Source organism: Acipenser ruthenus, chromosome 3 (assembly GCF_902713425.1).
Source record: "Acipenser ruthenus chromosome 3, fAciRut3.2 maternal haplotype, whole genome shotgun sequence".
Lineage (NCBI taxonomy): Eukaryota > Metazoa > Chordata > Actinopteri > Acipenseriformes > Acipenseridae > Acipenser > Acipenser ruthenus.
In genome coordinates this window covers 54719021-54743179 of record NC_081191.1, presented here as the reverse complement: position 1 = coordinate 54743179, position 24159 = coordinate 54719021, and the positions used below count along the sequence as shown (strand labels likewise).

At 42.0% G+C, this 24159-nt stretch overlaps 2 protein-coding genes across 2 annotated transcripts in view; both read right to left on the bottom strand.

Annotated features, from left to right (window-relative positions):
- slc39a6 (solute carrier family 39 member 6) overlaps positions 1-5321 on the bottom strand; it is a 62017-nt gene extending 56696 nt beyond the window's left edge. The window contains exon 1 of the mRNA XM_033992806.3: positions 5127-5321. The gene's annotated coding sequence lies outside the window, so the exon portion shown is untranslated. The remainder of the gene's footprint in view (positions 1-5126) is intronic.
- An 8472-nt stretch (positions 5322-13793) lies between these two features.
- The window catches only part of si:ch73-173p19.2 (V-type proton ATPase 116 kDa subunit a 1), a 233250-nt gene continuing 222884 nt past the window's right edge, over positions 13794-24159 (bottom strand). Inside the window, exon 21 of the mRNA XM_059013885.1 lies at positions 13794-14126. Coding sequence (XP_058869868.1) covers position 14126 — 1 coding nt within the window. The 3' untranslated portion in view covers positions 13794-14125. The remainder of the gene's footprint in view (positions 14127-24159) is intronic.

The window sequence follows — 24159 nt, the reverse complement described above, 5'->3', positions numbered from 1 at the left end:
GATCTTTTCCGGGCTTATACTGAATTGTATATTCGTATGCTCTTAAGGTTACTGCCCATCTCTGGATTCTGGGTGATGCCATCTGTGGAACAGCTTTCACCTCATTTAATAGGGTGATCAATGGCTTATGGTCTGTACAGATTGTAAAATGTCGACCATATATGTAATTGTGGAACTTTTGTACTCCAAATATCACTCCTAAACCTTCTTTGTCCAGCTGAGAGTAATTCTTTTCTGCCTCTGTCAATGTTCTGGATACAAATCCAATTGGTTTTTCTACCCCCTCAGGCATACGGTGCGACAGAACAGCCCCTACTCCATATGGCGAAGCATCGCAGGACAAGATCAGCTCTTTAGTTGCATCATAGTGGACTAGCACATCCGATGACTGTAACAGTTTCTTTGATGCTTCAAAGGCTTCTTGTTGTTTAGCTCCCCACATCCATTTCACATCTTTGCGTAACAGTACATACAGGGCTGTCAACAGTGTTGATACCCTGGGAAGGAATTTATTATAATAATTCAATAGTCCCAGATATGCTTTTAATTCTGTTACATTCTTAGGAGCTGGGGCCTGTTGTATTGCCCTGACTTTGTCTTGCACCGGGTGCAAACCTGTGGCATCTATTTTGTGTCCTAGAAATACCACTTCTTTCTCGAGGAAAGTACACTTACTCCGTTTAAGGCGCAGACCTGCAGCTTCCAACCTGCTTAACACTGTTGTCAAACTCTGGAGGTGTTCCTTTTCTGTGCTTCCTGTGACCAAGATATCATCTAGGTATATGGCCACATTAGGGATCCCCTGCAACAACCCCTCCATAGTCCTCTGGAATATAGCAGGTGCTGAAGAAACACCAAAGGGAAGCCGATTATATCTAAACAGTCCTTTATGGGTATTTATGGTCACATACTCCTTGGACCCCTCATCTAATACAACCTGTTGGTATGCATGACTCATGTCTAGTTTAGTGAATCTCTCTCCCCCTGCCAGGATGGCAAATAAATCCTCAATCTTGGGGATTGGATACTGCTCCAGTTTGGACACTCTATTTACAGTGAGTTTATAATCCCCACAGATACGCAAAGAGCCATCCGGTTTCAAGACAGGTACAATAGGCGCTGCCCAGTTTGAAAACTGCACAGGTTCTATAATCTTCTCCTTTAACAGTCGTTCCAGCTCCGCTTCCACTTTAGGCTTCATGGCATAGGGGACTGATCTGGGTTTGAAAAATCGGGGGTTGGTGTTGCCGTCAACGTATATTTTTGCTTTTGCTCCCTGTAAGGTGCCCAGTTCCTCTTTAAACACAGTTCCATGCACTTCTAACGCATCACATAGCCTCTGACAGCTTGTTTGTGTCAATTGATGTAACACTCTCCAATCCATTTCTAACTTTGAAAGCCACCCTCTGCCTAGTAAATTTGGCCCTGAAGTAGCCACCACCACTAATGGTAATTTATTGACTTTTTCTTTGTATGTCACTGTCACTACAGCTGCTCCTAAAGTATCCACTAGCTGGCCTGTGTATGTTTTTAATTTAATTGTGCACTTTCCTAATGCCGGTGCTTGTTTGTTGTTCCATAATTTAGAATAAGCTGCTTGGCTCATTATGGTAACACTACAGCCAGTATCCACTTCAAATTCTACATGCTTTCCATTTACATCAAGCTTCATGGTAAAGGGATCTACTTTTGGAATATCCATGTTCACTATACTGTAGATTGTGTACATCTCTTCTGTTTCTTTGTTTGTTCCTGTATCGCCCCCTTCTGCTATGTGAAGAGCACTGCGGGTGTCATTAGAAGTAAATTGACGTTTCCCTTTCCCACTTGGAGACGTGTCTTGGCTTCCTCTTGCTTTGTTTCTGCAAGCTCTGCTAATATGGCCTTTAATGCCACAATTATAGCACGTTTCTAACTTAAATCTACACTCGTTTGAGTTATGCAGACCTCCACATCGATAACAATTAGTACGCGCCGGCATTTTATACTGCCGCCTGCTAGTAAACACTTTGTTTACAGTACACTGTGCTTGCTCTTGTTGCGCGCTGACACCCGTGTCGGTTGTATCTTTAAACTGTGACTGTAAGTCCTTTACATTTTTGTTTGCAGACTCCATAGCTTGGGCAATGTTTAAGGCAGAAATAAATGTTAACTGCGATTCAGACAGCAGCTACGTAATCTCCCACAGTCTCATCAGTTTTCCTGTTCCTGGAATTAAATTTAAATCTTTCGACAATTTCACTTGGTTTGGGATTATAGTGGTTTTGTAGCAATTTGACTAAATCTTCAAACGATTTGTCTCCCGGTTTCTCAGGATTCAGTAGATTCCGTATTAAACTGTAGGTCTGTGTCCCCACGCCACTCAGTAGAATCGCTCTCTTTTTATCAGCAGCGTCAATGTCATTTGCAGTGAAAAAATGAGTTAATATCTCGCAATATTCTTCCCAAGTCTGAGAGTTAGCATCAAACGGAGAAACTGACCCCACTGTGCCTGACATTTTTCTTGGATTAGTTTATTCCAGCGTTTTATAATTAAGTAGTTTGCTTCTGTTTATATATATATATATATATATATATATATATATATATATATATATATATATATATATTTATTTACCTTGAAAATCTTCTTACTTCACCCGATCCAATGTTGTGAGAAGTAAGCGCTGCTGTCTTTGTTTTCCTTTTTTTTTTAAATTGTTTATCCTCGTCGCCATTTTATGTTGTATCTTGAGTTCCTCGTAGTGTAATTCCCCACAATAACGACACTCTATCCAGGGTAACCCAAACAGAACAACTATTTATTATATGGTCTATAACATAGCCATGCTGGTGATTATTCCTCTTAATTGCACACTACTGCTAGTCCTCATATTATTAACCATGTCGCTACGAATACGTCTGGAAGTCTGCCCTCACGCTTCAGTTCTCTTTTTCAGAAGTGACGTCCTAGCCAGCCGACGTCGCTACAACTGTATAAGCAACTTTTTTCAAGTACATCATGTGATTGATGTGCACCGTGGCCTAGTTAGTAATCACAGCATGGAGCTCAATTTTTTCCATGACTGAAACGCATGCTTTAACTTTTGGGAAATCGCTCGCATACCTGTCCATACAGTAGTGTTTCCCAAAACAAGAACACCTCCAGAAATGCAAAATAACATTAAATATGTAACACATTTTGCTAGTTAACATTTGTTACACAAACAGAAATACACATTTATATCACAGGCTACTTACAAATTTCATTTTGAATTATGTATTTGTCATACATGCCAACAGTCCCTATATGGTCGGGCCATTCCGATTTCCGAACAAATGTCCTGCGTCCCGATATTTACACATAGAAAAAAAAACATTTATTCTGCACAGTAGTTAGTGAAAAGCACACGCTGTGCTCTTTGTGCAGCTGACACATCTGCTGATCACTAACTATTATATGATGGGAATTTTTCCGTATGACTCCTCCCATGTGTACGAGGCATATGACCCCCCACCCCACCGGAGATGAGCGTCCCGCTGAACAAATTCTAAATGTTGGCCAGTACAATTTGTTGCCAATATATATTACAGCGATATTCACATTCCCTTATCTAGCGTCATACTGTCGAATATATCTGATCTACTTAATAAAAATTATACTTAGAAAATTAAATTATGTATTTTTTGTTAGGCTAATATCTGATCTACAGCGATATTCACATTACCTTATCAACCGTCATACTGTCAGACATCCTATCTACTCACTAACATAAATTATACTTAAAAATGTCATTTAAAATTATTTATTGTTTGTTAATATATCCGATCTACTTATTTCCCAGCCTAAGCTCATAGACATTAGAAACAATGGAACCTCCCCTTTAAATTCTAGAGCTTGATCAACTTTTTTCCTGGGACACCGGAACCTCTTGCTCTCATGGGTATCTTGCTCCCAAACCGCCGAGGAAGCTCCTCACGGTTCGCCGAGTAGTGAGAGTCATGTCTGTTCTGTCTGTCTGCTACTCTCAGCCCTTAGACGCCCCGTGAAGTTTCAGTATTGACTGACAACTGTAAACTGAGTAGTTGTATAAAGTTTAGTTTTTTATGATTAAGAACTTCACCCGTAGCCTACATATTAAAAAAAGTAGCAAAAAACAGAGTGGGCAGGCAGTAAGAAATATAAAACCATGGAAATACATGCTGCAAATGCAGTTTTTGGAGCAGCATTTGGAAATGAAAACGTAGAGAAACGTAAACAGTCTGATGTAGGGTAATTATTATTTAATAGTATTGTTTTTAAATAATAATAATAATAATAATAATAATAATAATAATAATAATAATAATAAATAATTAAACTTGAACATTATTTGGCATAAGATAAATAAACTGTAACTTGAAGAATATATTCCATCAGCGAGTAAGCAGTATTTTCCTTACATTTGGAAGATTTCACGGAACACGACATTTAAAAACAAATACACAATCTATTGTAAAGTCTTATAATAGTTCAATGTAATGGTATGTGTAATGGTTTCAACTTACAAATACATAACAGTCGAGTTACATTTAATGTAACACTAACATTTATTTCAACAAATGTAATTGTCTGTATTCTCTCAAATATTAAAATTAAGCATTCACATTTGCACTGTTCTGAGTTTCGCATTTGGATTCACCATCCTCTTTACATTAATACACGACAGCTATGATCGTTTTTACATTACCAACGTTGTCGCTAACAAACATATTCTAAAACAAGCACACAGTTAGGAAACCAAGGCATAAGAAACAGATACACGGTAGCGTTCCACTGCAGTTCCTGCATCCGCAATGAGTGCTTGTGATATTTTTGGGCCTTACACAGAAGGCTTTTAAGTATTGTTAAAATATTATACATTCAAATATCACACTTCATTCTTCCAAACCAGCCCTATCTGTGCAAGTACTAAACGCTGTAACTGGAAATATTACAGGCAGGATTTTATGCACTCTGCACTGGTGGCGGTGCCGTGTGCAAAAACACAAAATAAAATCAACCTCCGGAAACAAGAGAATCAGCAGAAGGGACAGACAGAACAAAGCATCAAATAAGCTGGCGCAGTAAACAAATAACATAAGATTGATTTTGAGCACACACTTACTTTAAAGATATCCGGAAATCTCAGAATGCTGTGGTGTTCTCAGTAGTGTACTAAAATGATGATAGGGTTCTAATTAATGTAAATAAATGATTCATTATATTTCCAAGAAGATACGCGGTGTTTCCCAGGTTCGGCTCCCTTAGCTAGCTGCTCACAGAGAAAGAGAGGAACCACGTGACGATGTTCTAATTGTTTTCTTGGTTTTTGTACCCTGTGCAGTTGTTATCGTTGTATTGGTAATAATGTAACATTTTATTTTCTGGGATTATATATATATATATATATATATATATGTAAATTGTTAAGTAAGAAATGCTATCTCTGTCTTTGACTTCCTCATTGAAGAAAAGCATGATGTGGTGCTGTAACTTAAAATTTTAAACAATTATTTTTATTATACAATAAAAAGAAAAACAATTATAGTCAACATATAATCGTTATACATAATACATAACAAAATATATTTACTTTAAGCAAAGTTTGTTTTCTGTCTTAAAAATCATACTTTACTAGGACCAGAAAGGATGATCAACAGCATTCTTGTACCTATTTAAAAAATATAAATAAAAAATAAACAGCTACTGTACAATGTTATTTGAAGAAGTATAACTGCTGTCTAAACATTCTAGTAAAACTGCTGTTTTACAGAATGTTATATTTACATAAATGCATGTTAGCACTTGGCCTACTGTTTCTATTTTTGCATGTATCTATAACTTTGTGGTGGGGGGAGGGGGTGTAAAGTTCTGCATTATGTGACTTCATGGTTCAGTATGGCAGATAGATGTTTTAGATAAAGCATAAAAACGTTTCTTCTCAATATGTGGTGTGTGCAGAGTGCAGATTTTCCCAGTATTATCCTTTATAATGTGTTGATGTTTGTGGGAGCTGTGCAGTTAATGCTGATGGTTCTTTTCTGTTGATCACAATTCGTATTCTGCTTGCATTTTCCATAGTATTCCAGACCTTGAACTGTTCCTCACACAGGTATTGCAAGTGAAGCAGAAATGTGAGGGGAAAATTGGGTGATTTTTGAAATATTCACATGCCTTCCTGCAAACTTACTGTAGCCACCAGAGATGTCATTTTTGTTACAGTTAATGATATTTTACTTTTGGTTGAGATTAGGATCCTCTTATGGTTAACACACGTTTCCTAAAAGGTGCCCAAAAAGGCACAGTTAATACATTTAGCGTATGTAGTGCTTTGGTTCTAAAAACTGTGTGTGTATATAATTGGTTAATATGTCAAATAAATTGGTATGCAAATAAATTGGTATACATGATTTCCATTACACAAGACTAGATGTTAAAACTTCATGCTGATTTGAACTCTGCTCTCGCCAAGATAAGCACCAACTAAGACGTTGCTTTACAGTAAACTAATGTGATCCATATGTGTCTCCATCCATTTACGTTTCCTTCCATATGATGATGTAGATATCCTTCTGTCTGGTGTTAATGGCTGAAGTGTAATGCTGGCTCCAGGGATCAGCTTATTTTGCCTCCCTGGCGCATCAGCACACACAACGGCTGCGATGCTGGCTCCGGGGATCAACCACAGTGCGGTCTCCCCAGCACATCATCATGACAACCGTCTGGATTGAGCTAAGTAGGGTACATCTCTGGGGTCTTCAAGTGGGCACCTTCCATCCTCAGTGTTTCGTCGACTAGCCCACGACACCTCAAGAGGGCTCGACGGTGATTCTGGCGTCCCAGCATCACCCCCCTCCGTCCCCCACTCAACTCAGCCCAGCTTACTTACCTGTACATCAGCGTTTCTTTCTTTCTATTGTGCTTGAGATCCCCAGCCAGAATCTTTCTGTCTCAACCACAGCCAGTTGCTGCTCCTCTCTGCTGCTTCAGATAAGTTCTTCACTGTGCGACGCAACTCTTGGCCACTGAATCCGATGTCTCTGAGAAACCGGGTTGTACAGTGTGCCACAAATCCTTGACAACCCACCTCCACTGGGTAAACCCGGACTCTCCATCCTCGCTGTTCCGCTTCAGTGGCTAGTTGAGCATACTGCAGTTTCTTCCTCTCGTACGCCTCATCTACAGCATCCTCCCATGGCACTGTTAACTCTACCAGGTGAACAAGGCTTGCTGATCCAGACCACAAGACAATATCTGGTCGAAGGTTAGTGGTGGCAATCTCAGGTGGAAAAATAAGCCGTTGACCAACATCTGCCAGCATTTTCCAGTCTCTAGCAGCTTCCAGTTGTCCTGGGCAAGGATTGGTTTTAACACCTTTTCTTGGTGGTTTCTCTCCTGGGCGGAGGAATGTTGTCTTTTGTGTGTAATGTTTTGATGGAACAGGTTGCAACTTATTGGTCATGTTACGCTTGTCTTCCAATGCTAAGGCCAAACATCGCAGCACCTGGTCATGGCACCAAGTAAACCGTCCTTGGCTAAGAGCCACCTTACTTCCTGTCAAAATGTGCCTTAATGTTGCAGGTGATGAACACAAAGGACATGAGGGATCCTCTCCTACCCAGAGGTTTAGGTTCTGTGGTGATGGGAGAACATCATATGTTGACCTGATGAGGAAACTGATCCTGCTGTGTTCCATTGACCATAGGTCTTGCCAGCCAATCTTGCGTTGTTCCACACTTTCCCATCTCATCCATTCTCCCTGCTTGGCCTGGGAAATGGCCTTTATACACCTCATCCTCTCCTCCTGCTTTTGCACCTCGTTGACTACCATCTCCCTCCGTTGAGCTGGGGCTGCCTTGTGCCATGTAGGAGGAGCTGAACTGAGACCAAGACCCCCTCATCCATGCTGAACTTGCCCCATGATATCACCAATTCAAAGGGCATCTATATAGTTGGTTAGTATTGAAAATGTACTGGTTTGTACATGTCGGTTTGCTTGTGTATTAGGTTGGTTTGTGTACATACTATGTTGGTTTGTGTGATTACTATTTGTTTGTGTGCATACTGTAGCATCGCGTGAAAATAAAATCAGGCTCACACACAGGCAGTTTTCTTGCCTCGAATCCATGGTTTATTAACACAGACCAAAACTGAGAACCACTTGTCAGCCAAAATAATAAACGAATTATGTAAATCTACCCTTACCCTGTTACTCTATTCACTCTCTATAATCTTTTTTTTTTGGCTCCGATCTCGTCTCTGCTCCAACTATTACTCCCCCTCGCCATACATGCGCCCCCCCTTTTATACTCCTGCCCCCTGCCAGCGTCCACCAACCCTGGGGCCAACAAAGTCCCAAAAATGACCCGGGATTTGGCGCTGTCGTTGGCCTTAAGAGCAAAGGTGTCCTTGGGCTCCCAGCAGTTCGGCTGATGGACTGTCATCCCTAGGGGAACTGGAACCTCCTGGTAGGGGAGAATCGGGTGAAAGGAGGTGCAAGAGGGGACAGCGGACTGCCGGGCAAGGGGGAGCAGAAGCCGCTGGGTCAGGTAGTGCCAGGTCCCGTCCTCTGTAGGGGGCCAGCTGGTCTCTGAAGGGCCACCTGTCGTCCTCTAGGAGGTAGGTGGATGCTGTAGACCACCTTGCCGATCCTCTCCAGTACCCGGCAGGGCCCAAGCCAGTGGCTGTCAAGTTTGGGGCAGCAGCCCTTATTCCGCTGGGGGCTGTAGACCCACATAAGCTCCCCGTCCTCGAAATGTCTCCCTGGGCACGGGTGTCAAAGTTCCGCTTCTGCCTGGAACATACAACCAAAATTGGTCCCTGGAAAAAGCATGGGCCGCTTCCAGGCAGTCATGCAGCCTCCTTGCGAACTCTGGACCTGGGGGCTCGGGTGAAAGTTTACCACCAACCTTATTTGGCACCCTTCCTGGTCAGGAGGTAGATTTGCAGCTCAGATTCCTTCTCTCCCATTCACAGTTCCTCTCGGGTGGTGCAGCTGTCTCAGCAGTGGCAAAAATCCTCCACATCTCGCTTGCACTGCCCCCCATAGAACCCTTGCCACCTTCTCTCCCTCAGGCCCAGGCTGGGACAGGTCGGCGGCGATCCCCTCATTGCTGGTGTCGGTGTCCAGGAGGAACGGCAGGCTGGGGTATGGTGGGGAGAGCACTGGGGACTGGGTCAGGACCTCCTGGAGTGCGTCAATGGCAGTCTGTCGGGTTCCCCTTTCGCAGGAGCTAGTGTGGTGCTGGCGATAGGTGGCAAAGCCCAGAAACCCATGCAGCTGTCTCTTGTCAGTAGGCATGAGTCACTCCCGGACTGCAGTCACCGTAGCAGGTTCTGTGCTGATCCCCTCTCCTGTGACTGCATGAACCAGCACTTCTCTGGGTGGAGCTTCAGCCCAGCTGCAGCCACGTGTTCCAGCACACACCTGAGGGCGTCCAGGGCAGACTGGAAGGAGACTCCATGCACCAGGAGGTCACCTAGGTAGACCAGACACTCGTGGGGTGGTACATCAACCAGGATTTTCTCCCATCAACTGCTTAAGGGGACAGGAGCATTGAGTCCTAATGGCATGACCCGGAACTGCCAGAGCCCCCTGCTGGTGGAAAATACAGTTTTCGGCTGTGCGTTGATGTGCCAAGTCTGCCTACCAGTAACCGATCTTGAGAGTTCATCTGCCTGTAGTCAACACAGAACCTAAACTCTCCATTTTTCTTGGGGACCATCACCACAGAAGACGTCCAGCGGCTATCCGATGGCTCAATCAGACCCGCCTCACTGAACTACTGTGCGGCTGTCAGGTCTCACTGAGGGTCGCATGCCACAGTCCCAGCAGCTGATGGCTTGCGCTTGGCGATTGAAGGGGCCCCCGATCCAGGCTGCCCCTGGAGGGTTGCTGGTTCCGCTGGGTGGGCCATGGTCAGAGCCCGGCCCCCTTGGCTCCCCCAGGCTGTGCTGTTGGGCTTCCCCAGCTGGCGACGGCAGTGACAGCAGTGCTGGCAGGCAGCTGCTTCTGTAGGAAGTGGAGCCCCACTCCCCCGGCTGTGCTGTTTGGTTCCCCCAACTGGCGGTCCAACCGCGTTGGTATAGGTAATTGGGGACTCAGCGGGGGACCCACGCTGTCCCTCTTGCGCATCTTTTCCTGTCGGCTGAGGTGGCTTGTTTCTAGGTGTTGGAGCAGAGGCAGTGGGACACTGGCGGTGCAAGTGGCCTGGCTGACCACAGTTCCAACACAGGCGTGCGGGGGGGTAAGGTGTGCGGAGGGGGGGGGGCTGTGTTGATGTGGCCCTGTTGAAGGCTAACATCTCTGGGAGCCAGGCAGGGAGGGGCTGGCTGGCCTTGGATTCCTCACTGGATTCCGCGCACAGGGTCGGGGTCCTGCGGTTCCCTCCTCGGCCGTCACGTCCTCCCACTCTTGGGCCAAGCACAGCGCGACCTGCAGGGTCGTGGGACGTTGTAGCTTAAAGTGTTTCCGCAGCTCCCTGGGGCCCAGTACTTCATCAAATTGTAGGGGTGCCTGCTCTTCCTGTTCAGCAGGGGAGGAGGACGTGTAGGCCAGCCGGCTTTCCATCTTGAGCTCCGAAGCCAAGCTGGCCAGGCCTTCTACCTTTCTGGTACAGGCATCGCTGCAAATCGAAGCTTCAGGCCCTTGGGGTCCGATAAATTGCCTAACTGTGGTAGCTCCCCTGGCAGTCAGGGGGAAGGTTCAGGAGGACAAGCTGCACATTACCCCTCAGTGCAGCAGTCAGCCGACTGGCCTTCTTGCTGTCAGTCCAGCCATTCAGCTGTGCTAGTGTATCTTCACGTCATCAGATCGTGCCTTCCATTTCTCCTCACAGCTTCTTCAACTCCACCTGGCTCTTCTACCCTCCCACGATTGGCACAGGCCCATCTCAGGGCTTAACTACAGGTACCTTCATAAAACAGCTTGACACCAAGGCCGACAACACCTCATAGTCCCGACATTTGTTCTGGAGTAATTAAATGGAGGCAAGACAAGGCCTCTCCAGTTAAGATGGCAACAAGATGTACTGCTTTCTCTAATTCAGTCCATCCTTCAAGCAGTACAATCAGTTTGAACTGTACTTTCCTGACTTTCCTAAATATATGTAATAATTCCCCTGACAAAGAAAGAATTGCGTAGCTGCAAAAATGAGTGAGATAAAATACTGTCATACCTATTCTGACAAGATGCGGTCAAATCAACCTATACATATAACAATTAAATGTTGCAGTATTAAATGTTGCAGTATTATTTGTGTTTCTTAGTTGGTACTTGCAGCTGTATTGAAGTTACAAGTTTTTCTAAGAAATTCAGTAAGATTTCTGAACATGCAGGACAGAAAATAATGTTTGGAATTACTGCATATTTTACCAAACAAGATGGTGATGCAGCAAAGACGGACAATGCAGTAAGTGCACTGCATATTTTGAAAAGCAGTATCTGTGTGATTTGTGCCAGCACTTAGACTTTATAAACAATTGTAAATGAAGCCCATTCTGTTCAAATGATTATTTATTCATGTAATTTCGATTATAGTATGTCTGTATATAAATGCATACCCTGGTAGAAATCTAGGATCCTAACAGGATCCTGTAAAGGAACAAGAGCCTGGTCAGAATCCTGTATAGGAACAGAATCTTGGTAATGTCCTGCCCTGGTAGAAATATTGCACATGATCCTGTAAGATAGTGTAGGATCCCTACAGGATCCTGTACAGGAACAAGATCCTGGTCAATATCCTGTATAGGAATAAGATCTTGGTTAATATCCTGTACAGGACTAGGACCCTAGCCAAAATCCTGTCAGGAATACGGTCCTATTTAGGATACTATTACAATCCTATACCAATCCTAAATGCTGAGGATGTTCAACATCCAGGACATTGTTCTTGTAAAAGATCCTGTGCAAGATTTCTACCAGGGATCCTAAATAGGATCATATTCTTGACAGGAAGTCAACTGTGTGAATTTTGAAGAGTTTCCATGCAACGGTGATTGTGTAAAATGTGGGCAGTGTCAAAATGGCTGCCATCCATGTGACCAATCTGCTTCATTCAGTTATTGACATTACTTTCCATAGGTCTCTATTATTATACAAAATTTCCTGAGTCTACTGCATTGTACCATTGATATATTTTGCAATATGTGCAAATTGATCATTGCTGAAATCCTATTGGCCCATGGCAGCCATATTTTTTATTGTAGCAACTTCCCTTGAACAAGTGTAAGACAACCATAATTAGATCATGTATGCAATTTTTTTCTTCAATCGGATAAGCGGTTTCCCAGAAGAAGATGTTTGTTAATGATGTTATGCAACATGGCCATCATACTACGCAACCGATCAGCTTTTCATGCAACCGTTTTCATTTTATACACCTTTTAAGGGTTTCTTGGCGGAAGAAAAAAAAAATCCCAGCAATAATAATATGCTTCCCCAGCCATTCTGGCTATGAAGCCTAATAATAATCCCATCAATAACACTTGGCTTCCCAGGCATTCTGGCTTGGAAGCCTAATCATGCTGATAGCTCTTAAATACCGCTGAAACATACCCATCATCACCATCATTATCACAAGGTACAAAAACAATTCTGCTCTTTATCTGTGAACAGTTGATGATCTTGTAATCCCTGGTATTCTTCACAGCAGTGAACTGGCATCCAAGAAATCCTGATGTCAAAAACACCTTTATCACAGGATCTTTGGGCTCTGACAACCTGTCTGACACACATTAATGTGCAAGTTTCCAAAAACATTAATTACTGCACAACCATTATTGCCATCTTTCACATAATATTCCACCTGACCAAAACCGATCTCTCCATCATCTTCTTCAAAACTTACTAAATAACTCACAGAGTTTATTGGTGTAGATGAGGTTGTGGTAAACTTCACAATTTTTCACCATCCTTTGGGCAATCATGCTCATTTTGGCAGGGAACCCTTCGATAATGTTTCCTATGTGAGGTATTTCAAGCTTAAATGTTTGGAAAAACTTGACAGCATCATTCAGAGTTGCCAATTGTGTTGTACTTTCAGGTTTCAAAAGGTGTTCTACAAAATTAGTAGCATCCTCATTGCCTTTAGCAATTGCCAGAGCATGGTTTGCAGCATTTTGAGCGATGGCCAGTTTATTCACAATTTGCTCAGATATACCACAAGTGCCATGGAACAAACACTTAAGATGTGTCAGCATAGACTCAAAAACAAATCCAGAATGGAGAATTAAAGGCCCATGCCCTCTCACTTGCTCGGCTAGGTGGATCAGGCAGTGGGGGTTGTACATTCCCTCTGTATTGCCAAACAGGACTGGAAGAAGTCTAACATAACTCCGGAGCATTGCCTCTGCCACAGAGATTTCACTGTCTGTTATGTTACCTTTACTCAAAGCCCATACACCAGTGACAAGTAGGACATGATGGTTAAAAATAATCACTGGGAAGTACTTCCTTAAAAATTGGCAGTCCTACATGGAGGAACAGTAGCTGTTTTTCACTGGCTTTGTTAAACTCTTCAAATTATCTGAGCTTTCTGTTGAAATCATGGGGAAGACACATTTCTTTCAGTCTCAAACAAAGCCTTTCTTTTTCATGGATGAGTGAAACTTCACTTGGGCAATCCCCCTTGAGCCATGTAGTAAGGCATCTGATGTATTCACCTTCAAGGACGTGGTGCATATTGTCAAGAGGTAACATATTGGGTATTTCGGTTGTGAACGTGTGGGTTGTAGTGCGTAGTGAAAGGGTGATGCAGGTGCTCCAGACAAGGACAAACACAAAGTTCATGGTTCAAGTTCCTTTTTATTTCTTGAACACAAATTAAATAATAAAGCTGGCTCTACCCAGCAATGGGTATTGCCAGCACAAAACCGGGCTCAAATAATACAGCTGACTCTACCCAGCAATGGGTATTTCCAGCGTCAAAACAAGGGGTTGCAGTCCCGAAATAATAATCACAAAAACCACAAACACAACACAAACACAGACATGTCTCTGGACAGTGTGTGCTCTTAGTGCAGGTGCGATGCTGGAAACAGTGATGCTTGGTTAAGTGCAGGTGCGGTGAAGTCCGGGTGAATCGCTGGCCCCAGGCTGCAGCTCCCAGATCCGTGCTTAATTATTCTGAGAATGACAAGAGACACACGGTTGCAAAACAAACACAAAACACTTAACTCTCGCTACAAACAGTCCTCGTTTCCTCCCATCAACCACAACAAAGGAACCGTTTATGGCATCACATCCCCCTAAAGTACCCTCAGCCCCGCCCCCTCCGATAGCTAGTTCAATCATGTCTCCTCCAATTCATGACTGAAACTTTGCTTACCATACTAGGGCGAGGACTCCTGGTACTGTGAGGCCATCCCTTTCCTGAACGTCCGGCTTCCAACTGCCCCCGGATTGAACTGCCGAAACATTCAGTACGGGGCATGCAATTCCTGCTGTACAGTGCTCTCACCGGTCGAGAGGGAGATTGTTGATTCACATTCATTCGCTCTTTGTCACAGTTGTACACAGGCGAATGTCCCGTAATTCCAAATACAGCTTCCCCTGTTTCTGATGCCAGTTGAGCATGCAACAAAGAGTCTGCTTGATTCCTTCTAGGAAAGCCATCGGAGGAATACAAGTATATCCTTTTATTTCCATGGCCTGCTAACCTTTTTCCTGGCTGAAGACACACAGTACAATCAAATGGATTTTAAATTGAGAGATGGCCCTTTTGCCATCAGATCAGCTACTTGTCCATTTGCAAAAAGTTTGAATTTTTGATTAGGGATCCCCTTAACATAGAACCCTTCTTGGAGAGCCTTAAGTTCTTTTACAAAGTTTGCCTGAAAAAAACAACATATTTGGCTTCTTTTTACCATACTAGAGCCGTGACAACAACATATTTTCATAAGAATACCTCAAGCCTATGGGTAATTCCACTGTAAAGCTTTGAATGGACCACAGCGATATATTTTTCAATTTTAAAGCACAAGCACTATCTACATGTCAATAAAGAGCAATAGGAAAACTGCCATCTAGTCTGGCAAGAGCACTGTGAGTTTGATACACACTTCCATCTAAAATATCTGGCTGATGTACAAAGTTAACTGTGAAGTCATGCATGTTCTTCCAGTTTCCTGAAAAAGATAAATATTTCTCTTGGTAAACATTTCCTTGATAAAAAATAGTGTCCCTTTAAGACTTTTAAACTTCAACTAGAAACAATGGAGCCACAACAGTGCAGTTTATGTACTTCTGTAATTCTTAAAATACCTGTAATGTATATTAATAAAATTATTCAGTTTGTTTTTATATCAACTTTTTTCTAAACAAATATATTCTTCTGTATACTTTTCAATGATTTCCTGTAACAATTTTTTCAACTTAATCATGCAAATCCCTTGAGTGAATAAGAACATAGCTACATAGCTTTCTTTGAATAACTAAGCCAAAATAAGTGTCAGAATGTTTTAGTTCTCATTGCTATATCACAAAACTCTTGGGATCATCTGACATATTCAGAATTTAATTTATTAAGTGACTATTAATCACTGTTTGTTTTTGTTTTTGTAACTGAAAATATTGTAATCATTAGTTTGTTACAGGTTATGATTAGTTTTTAAAAACAATACTCTTACCTTTAATCAATCTGTTGACCTCTTCAAATAGATCAATTACACAGAATGTGCTGGATTCTTCACTTAACCCATTATGTTCAAATAGCCTGCATTAAATGTTTGCGCACAAACCTTCATTTGTGGGAACCTGGCAGCTGTGGCATGTTGTTTTGCAAAAGTGTTTTACAAAAGAAAATCCAAGCTCATATAAACTTCTCAAATGTGTAGCTTGATGAAGGACATTTGTTTCCATGAGGAAGAGCCAGCTTCAATGGCTTCAAGATGCTGTCAGTAGTTTGGGATGAAACATTATGCTGCTGTACTAATGCAATGAATGTACTGTTGAAATTGCTGACTGAAAAGACAGCACCATCATACAGAGGAGAGTCATCAACACTGGCTGTATCTGACAATACTTCTCCCTCATTTGGTTCATATGAACTGCAGTCTTCAGCTTCAGAACTTTCACAAGAAAAACTTTTGTCATTGTTTTCTCCTGGCTCTTCTACTAACAGCAGCTCTGAAATTGATGATGATCCACTATCCATTCTTTGCCTTTTTGGTGGACAACTGTTGCCCTCTTCACCTAGTTTTATGGATAGTTGAATAAGATGAGTGTAAGTCCCTACAATAATTTACCTCATTTATGTGTTAAACAATTAAGCTTACAAGTAACATGCCACACAACAGAACCGCACACCGAGGGAAAGAAAGCGTCCCAATGCTAAATTCAATAAAAACCAACAGGTTGTATTTATTGACACCTGACCATATGAGGTTAGTGCTCTAAAGAGCATGGATTAACCATGAAAGTCATTATCAGTTCAGCACATTCTTTTGACAAACGTGATCATTTTAATATTAAGAAGACTAAGCTTTTAAGACACACATAAGGCCAAGGATGTATATTCTCCTAGGATGTACATTTGCAGACATAAGTACTGGTACCCCTACCCTGGAATACCTTTTTTCAATAAATCATCCTATTCCAATATATTATCCAATCCTTCACTGACAACCCCCGTAAGCTATTCGCTACACCTTCTCCTCCCTCCTCTATCTCCTCTGACGACTTAGCCTCTTTCTTCTCCTCTAAAATCTCTGATATCTGCAAACTCTTTAACACCTCTCCACTCCACCTCCTCCTGCTCTAACCCCAACACCCTCTGTTTCCCCTACTAACTCTCCCTCCTCCTCCTCTCCCCTCTCAGACTGACCTCTCCTCCCTGCTCCAGGGCCACATACCCACCCTATGTGCCCCGGACCCCCTCCCTTTTCCTGTCTAACCACTCTCTGCTCTACCCTCTCAAATCTGGTTTCTGCTCTTCTCACTCCACTGAAACTTCTCTCCTGTCTGTCACTAACTCACTAAACTCTGCCGTGCTGCCTCTCTCCTCTGTCCTAATTCTCATCAATCTCTCTGCTGTCTTTGACACTGTCAATCACTCTATTCTCCTATCCTCTCTCGCTGACCTGGGAATCTGGCACTGCTCTGGTTCTCCTCCTACCTCTCTGACCACATAAACCAGGTAATCTTGCGCAGCTCAACCTCCACACCTCACCATCCCTCAACAGGAGTCCCCCAAGGCTCAGTCTTGACAAAAGTATTGGCATTGTTTCAGTATTTTGTGTGACCACCTTTGGCTTCAATTACAGCTTTAAGACATTTGTGGTAGGTGTTCTGTGACTAGAAGTGTACAAGCAACAATAACCCTACACCTCTGCAACTGAGCCACCTGATGTGTTTTTTTCTTTCAAGAAGTATAAAAACACTGTTACGTCAGAAACTGTATTTGTTTTTACTTGAAAACTCACCAAAGCCACTGGCAGCTGCACTGTTCAGGTCCCGGACATTACTCTCCTTTCTCTCATTAGCAAACTTAGACAGGATGCGTGTTTTGGAGTCATCAAAATGTGAATCACTGTTAGCATAAACCAATAAAAAGTCCTTTGAAGAGCCAGCTGTTTCCAATGAATCACTGGCAGGTCCCTCACTTTCCACATGATCACTTTCATTCTCCACATAGTCTTCTTTACTCTCCACATAATTTGTCTTCACTCTCCACAGGGTCTTCCTCGCTCTTCATGTAGTGTTAGGATGTTTTGAGTTAACATAGGATTACTGTGTTATGTTACAACACCGCCATCTAGGGGATGGAGCGGGTAACTGTAATGGAGGCGCCTTAATAAAACAAGGTTTGTTCTGTTTATACTCTGACTCCCGTCATCTTTAATAATAGTACATGGTGACAGAAGTGGGCGGAAAAGAACAGAAAAGCGATTCCAGCGTGAAAAAAATAAACTGAGAGAGAGAGAGAGAGAGAAGAAACCGCTGGGTGAGTCCTGAAAAGAGACTTTCATATTAAGTAAACACACAGGCTTGCAGTAGACGCACGGCTAAAATGGCGGCGCTTTTTCAGATAGTGCCACCGGAAAAGTTTCCTTTCAATAAAACTGAAGAATGGCTGAAATGGATTCGCCGATTTGAGCGATTTAGAGAAGCTTCGGGTTTACGTGAAAAAGATTCACAGATTCAAGTAAACACATTAATTTACGCCATGGGAGATGAAGCAGACGATATCTTGGGCTCACTGCATTTATCAGAAGACGATAAGAAAGACTACGACAAGGTTAAAAGAGCACTAGAAACACACTTTGTTGTAAGGCGCAACACAATTTTTGAAAGAGCCAAGTTTAACCAGAGACGGCAGGAGCAAGGGGAAACTGTTGATAACTTCATTACTGCTCTACATGGTTTAGCTAAACACTGTCAATACAGGAATCTTTATGAGGAGTTAATACGAGATAGGCTAGTATTAGGTCTGTCTGATGGTAAACTATCAGAAAGATTGCAGCTGGACCCCGATCTCACCCTGGCAAAAGCAGTTAACCAAGCGAGACAAAACGAAATAGTAAAAAAACAACAAGTTGCACTCAGATGTAATTTTCAAGGGGAAGAAGCTAACCCTAATGTAGACGCTGTCACTGCACGTAGAAAAATGCAGACTTTCAACAGCAAGCCAAAACAAAACTATAAGTTTACAACGACAATAAAAGAAAAACAATTCTGCCAGGGAGGCAGAATGTCGAAAATGCTTAAGAATTGGACACTATGCAACAGTTTGCAAATCAACCAAAAATATCAGTATAATCCAAGAGGAAATGCCATCGGAAGATGAGGATATTATATTCCTTGGACTGATAAATGACAAAACTCAGAGCACAACCTGGACAGCTGAACTTCTCTTAAATGGCACAGAATTAGATCTTAAGATTGACACTGGCACGGATGTAACTGCAATACCTGAGATAGAGTATAACCAGCAGCGAGATGGGCTTCTAAAAAGAACTGATAGGAAGCTATATGGCCCTGGCAATAACCAGCTTAAAGTATGTGGTCAATTCACTGGCACATTGACCAAGGGAGAAACAACAGTGGCAGCTGACGCGTCATCATATGGGCTTGGAGCTGTTTTAACACAAAAACAGCCAGATGGATATTGGAGACCCATTGCCTATGTATCCAGAGCTCTCACAAACACAGAGCAGCAGTATGCTCAAGTAGAAAAGGAAGCCCTGGCAGTGACCTGGGCATGTGAGAGACTAAGCGAATACATAGTGGGGATGGAATTTCACATACAAACAGACCATAAGCCTTTAATTGCGTTGCTTGGTTCAAAGAATCTGGACGAGCTCCCACCCCGGATCCAGAGATTCCGAATGAGAATGTTCAGATTCATGTATACGATTGCGCACGTTCCTGGAAAAGACTTAATCACCGCAGATACTTTGTCACGGGCACCCCTGAGACAGCCACTGTCCCCTGAACAGAATACACAGGAGGAGGAAATCGATATCTATGTTGATATGTTAATAGGAGCCCTTCCGGCCAGCACAGACCGCTTGGAGCAAATCAAAACTCAACAAGCCAAAGATGTAGTTTGCCAACAGGTTACTGATTACTGCATAAAAGGATGGCCTGAAAAACATAAAACACCTGCTTTCTTAAAACCCTATTGGGCAGAGAGAGGCGAACTGTCGGTAAGTGAAGAGCTGCTTATGAAGGGGGGCGGAATCGTAATTCCACCCTCTCTTAGACAGGAGATACTGGATAAGATCCACGAAGGACACCAGGGGATTTCCAAGTGCAGAGAGCGTGCAAAACAGTCTGTTTGGTGGCCGGGGGTTAGTCGACAGCTACAAGACTTAGTGAAGGGATGTGACATTTGTTGTAGAGAGAGAGATAACCGTCCAGAGCCAATGATTGCCTCACAACTTCCCAAAAGGCCATGGCAAAAAGTTGCCACAGACCTGTTTGAATGGAAGAACCACACCTATCTCTTAGTAGTGGACTACTATTCACGATATGTGGAAATAGCAAAACTGACCAATGCAACTTCTCCAGAGGTGATACAACATCTCAAATCCATTTTCGCGAGACATGGAATTCCAGAGGAAGTTATGTCGGATAATGGACCCCAGTACTCAGCCGAAACTTTCTCCTTGTTTGCTAGGGAGTATGGCTTTAGGCACAATACAAGCAGCCCAAGATACCCTCAAAGCAATGGGGAAGCTGAGCGTACAGTCAGAACAATCAAAAACATGCTTAAAAAGACGAAAGACCCCTATTTAGCACTGTTAGCATATAGGTCAACACCCCTGGGACAGGGATATAGCCCAGCAGAGCTTCTTATGGGCAGAAAAATAAGATCTACACTACCAATGTCTTCAGCCCAGTTGGAACCACAGTGGCCAAACCTTAATGAATTCAGAGACAAAGATGAAAAAATCAAGAATCGACAGATAAGTGACTTTAATCGCCGGCATGGAGTAAAAGAGTTACCAGAATTATATATTGGAGACCATGTCTGGATAAAGCAACCTCTATCAAAGGGGACTGTCATTGAACAAGCAGACACCCCACGTTCCTATGTGGTTGAAACAAACAAGGGAGTGGTCCGGAGAAATCGACGCCAGCTAGTGGTCACACCGGCTTGCCCAATGAGACAGGAGCAGGCTGCTGATAACTTCACAGAAATCTCACCAGAACAAGCGGCACCTCCTACATCTGAGGATACCAGTTCGTCAAGTGTGGAGTCTGCTGTGAGAACCAGAAGTGGTAGACTTTCAGTCCCACCAAAGAGACTGAACATATAAAAAAGAAAGAAGAAAGAAAATATAGATTGAACTAGAAACTTTTATAACAAATCCGAGAAAGGGGGGTGTAGTGTTAGGATGTTTTGAGTTAACATAGGATTACTGTGTTATGTTACAACACCGCCATCTAGGGGATGGAGGGGGTAACTGTAATGGAGGCGCCTTAATAAAACAAGGTTTGTTCTGTTTATACTCTGACTCCCGTCATCTTTAATAATAGTACACTTCACATGAAGACTTTCACTCTCCACATAGTCTTCCTCACTCTCCACAGGGTCAAAGACATGTCTCTCTTTTTCCAAAATATCATTGTAATCTAGATTGCTTGACATATTTAAGTCTTTTAGTTGTTGTGGCTATGGCCTGCTTTCTTTTCAGCAACCTTTAAGTGTGGGTTGATAGGTCACTGTAAATAAGCACACTTGTGTCTTATTTTATTTTTTGTCTTAATTTCCTGAATATTTAATTATTCAGAGTGACACAGATGGTGTTTATATTGTATATGTTCATGAAATCTAGGTTGTAATTGGGTGACATATGACAATTCAATCTGCATGTCAAGTGAACTTGCATTTATTTCAAACAGGGGTAGCTAAAAGACTAATTGACCTGCATGAGAATGTGGCTGCATTCCTCCTTTCTCTTACTGCATGGCCAATCAGACAAGTAGCTATCCAGGGCAAGCAACATCACCAGGTGCCTGCCATCAACAGCTAATTGAATCTTTTAGTTAGACACAGCTGCACCACTCTCAATATAATCCCACAAAGGAGACCATATATTCCAGAATGTATCCAATCTGTTGCACAGATCATATGATAATTTTTCTAATGGTAAAATATTTGACGTCTGAGAAGTCCATAGTTTAAGAGAGGGAGCTGTATCTGAGTTCCACAGTAAAATGATGGACTTTTTTGCTAAAAATGCCAGCATGTCAAATAGTTTTTTCACGATTAGGGTCTAGTACTAAATTTGGCTCTATACCCAGAAGGTACAAAAGTGGAGACATGTCAAATTTAAAATTGAATATAGCCAAATGAATAATGTTTCAATTGTCACAGTGCCAAAAGATGCATATAGGTGCCTAGTGCAGAATTGCATCTATGACATACTGGGGAATATTCGGCTGACATTCTATTGAGTCGAACTGGAGTGAGTTAAGTTTTAAAAATGAATTTATAGTTAAGTTCTCTGACATTGTTGGATATTGATGGAGAGTGAATTTTCTCACAAATTCTTGAACAAAGTGTATCCTCAATAGGGTGATTGAGATCAGCCTCCCAAAGTGGTTTCAGGGGCAAAAAAGAGGATGTAACCTTATGTGATAAAATCATATAAACTTCAGAAATTATTTTGGGCATAAGGGTAGTATTAAGTAAAAGTTTTTCAATGTCATCAATTTGGAAACGAAATGTATTACTTTGAGTCAGTGACTGTATAAAATGTCGAATTTTAAGATAGTTAAAGAAATCTTTGTTGGGTATTCTGAATTCACTACTTATTTCAGCAAATGTTTTGAGAATATTTTTCTCAAACAAGGGGGATAGATTATGAATACCACTATCAAATCAATTCTGTAAACTGATATTGCGAAGAGTGGGTGGAAAATCTGGGTTGAGAGTGAGGGGGGAGAGGACCGAAACACATTTTAGTAATTTTATAAATTTTCTACAATCATTCCAAGCAAGTAATATATTATGCATCACAAATGATTTTGTTACAAGACCCAAGATTTATAGTTATTAATAAAAGGAAGAGATCTCAGAGAGATAGGGTGACTTGACAAGGATTCCATTTGTATCCAAAGCGAATCTTGGTGATCTAAAAGCCACCCCATCATCTGCCTAACCTGAGCTGACCAATAATATAGTTCGAGACTGGGCAGGGCAAGGCCATCCTTCTCTTCGGGCTTAGTAAAGTTGCAAACTTAATTCTTGTTTTTTTATTGTTCCAAATAAATTTAGATATGAACTTACTGATCTCTTTAAAAAAAGAGTGTGATAAATAACAAGGTAGGGATTGGAATAAATAACTAAATCTAGGTAGGATATTAATCCTGATCACATTTATTCACCCCAAAAAATAAATTGGAAGATGGGTCCAGGTTGTTGGATCTTCTTTAATTTTTTTAACTAAAGGGGAGTAGTTACTTTTAAAAATATTGTTAAGTATTGGCTTAATAAACATGCCAAGGTACCTAAAACCTGCTTGAGCCCACTGATTTTCAGAAGGGGGAGAGTTCAAGTGGCAGGCATTGGATTTGGAGGAAAAATGCTATACTGATCAATTGCACTAAGAACACCAGGGATCGATTTTTCAGGGTTTGTTAAATATAAGAGAATATCATCAGTGTAAAGAGATATTTTGTCACTGTCACCTGCTAAAATACCATCAGTTGTAGCCGAAGATCTAATGGATTCCGCGAGGGGTTCTACTGCCAAGGCAAAGAGAAGTGGGGACAGGGGGCACCCCTGTCGTGTGCCTCTACTAAGGGAAAAATTCTGTGATAAAATACCATTTGTAAGTATTTGAGCCTGCGGCGAAGAGTACATTGATTTAACCCATTTTATAAAATTAGGACCTAGATTAACTTTTTCAGGTATTAAGAAAAGGAAATCCCACTCAACCCTATCGAAGGACTTTTCAGCACAATCATTGCAGATTTAGTATGTTTATTTATATTATCAATGATATTCAATAGTCTATGGATATTATCAGAGGCGTACCTTCCCTTAATAAAACCGGTCTGATCTGGATTAATCACCTTTGGGAGAAGTGACTCCAATCTCCGGGCTAATAATTTTGCAACAATTTTATAGTCTACATTAAGCAATGATATGGGTCTAAAAGATGAGCACTCTGGTGGGTCTTTATCTTTCTTTTGTAGGAGACTAATGGAAGCAGACTTCATAGAGTTAGGCAGTCTTGGGGGTAAAACTATCTAAAGTTATTTATATATAAACAGGTGCGTAATCAGAGATAACTATGGAATCAATTGAGCATGATGATACTGAGTGAGTGTATTTATGAGGAATAAAAAAGTAATCCAGACGGGAATAGGATTTATGTGGGTTAGAGTAAAATGTGTAGTCCCTTACTCTAGGGTTTAGTTCTCTCCAGATATCTGTAAGACCGACCTCTTTGCATAGAGAATTCAGGGTCTTAGAGGCTCTAGAATTAGAAAGAGGAGCTTCAAAAGATTTATCAAGGTTAGGGTTCAGTACACAATTAAAGTCGCCTGCCATCAATCCCATACCCCTACAGTGCTGACTGAATAGAGTGACCATATCAGACATAAATTTAGGGGAGTCCTCATTTGGAGCATAAATATTGAGAATTGTAATATGTTGGCCCAGGAGAGATCCCGTAATTAGAATAAACCTGCACTCTGAATC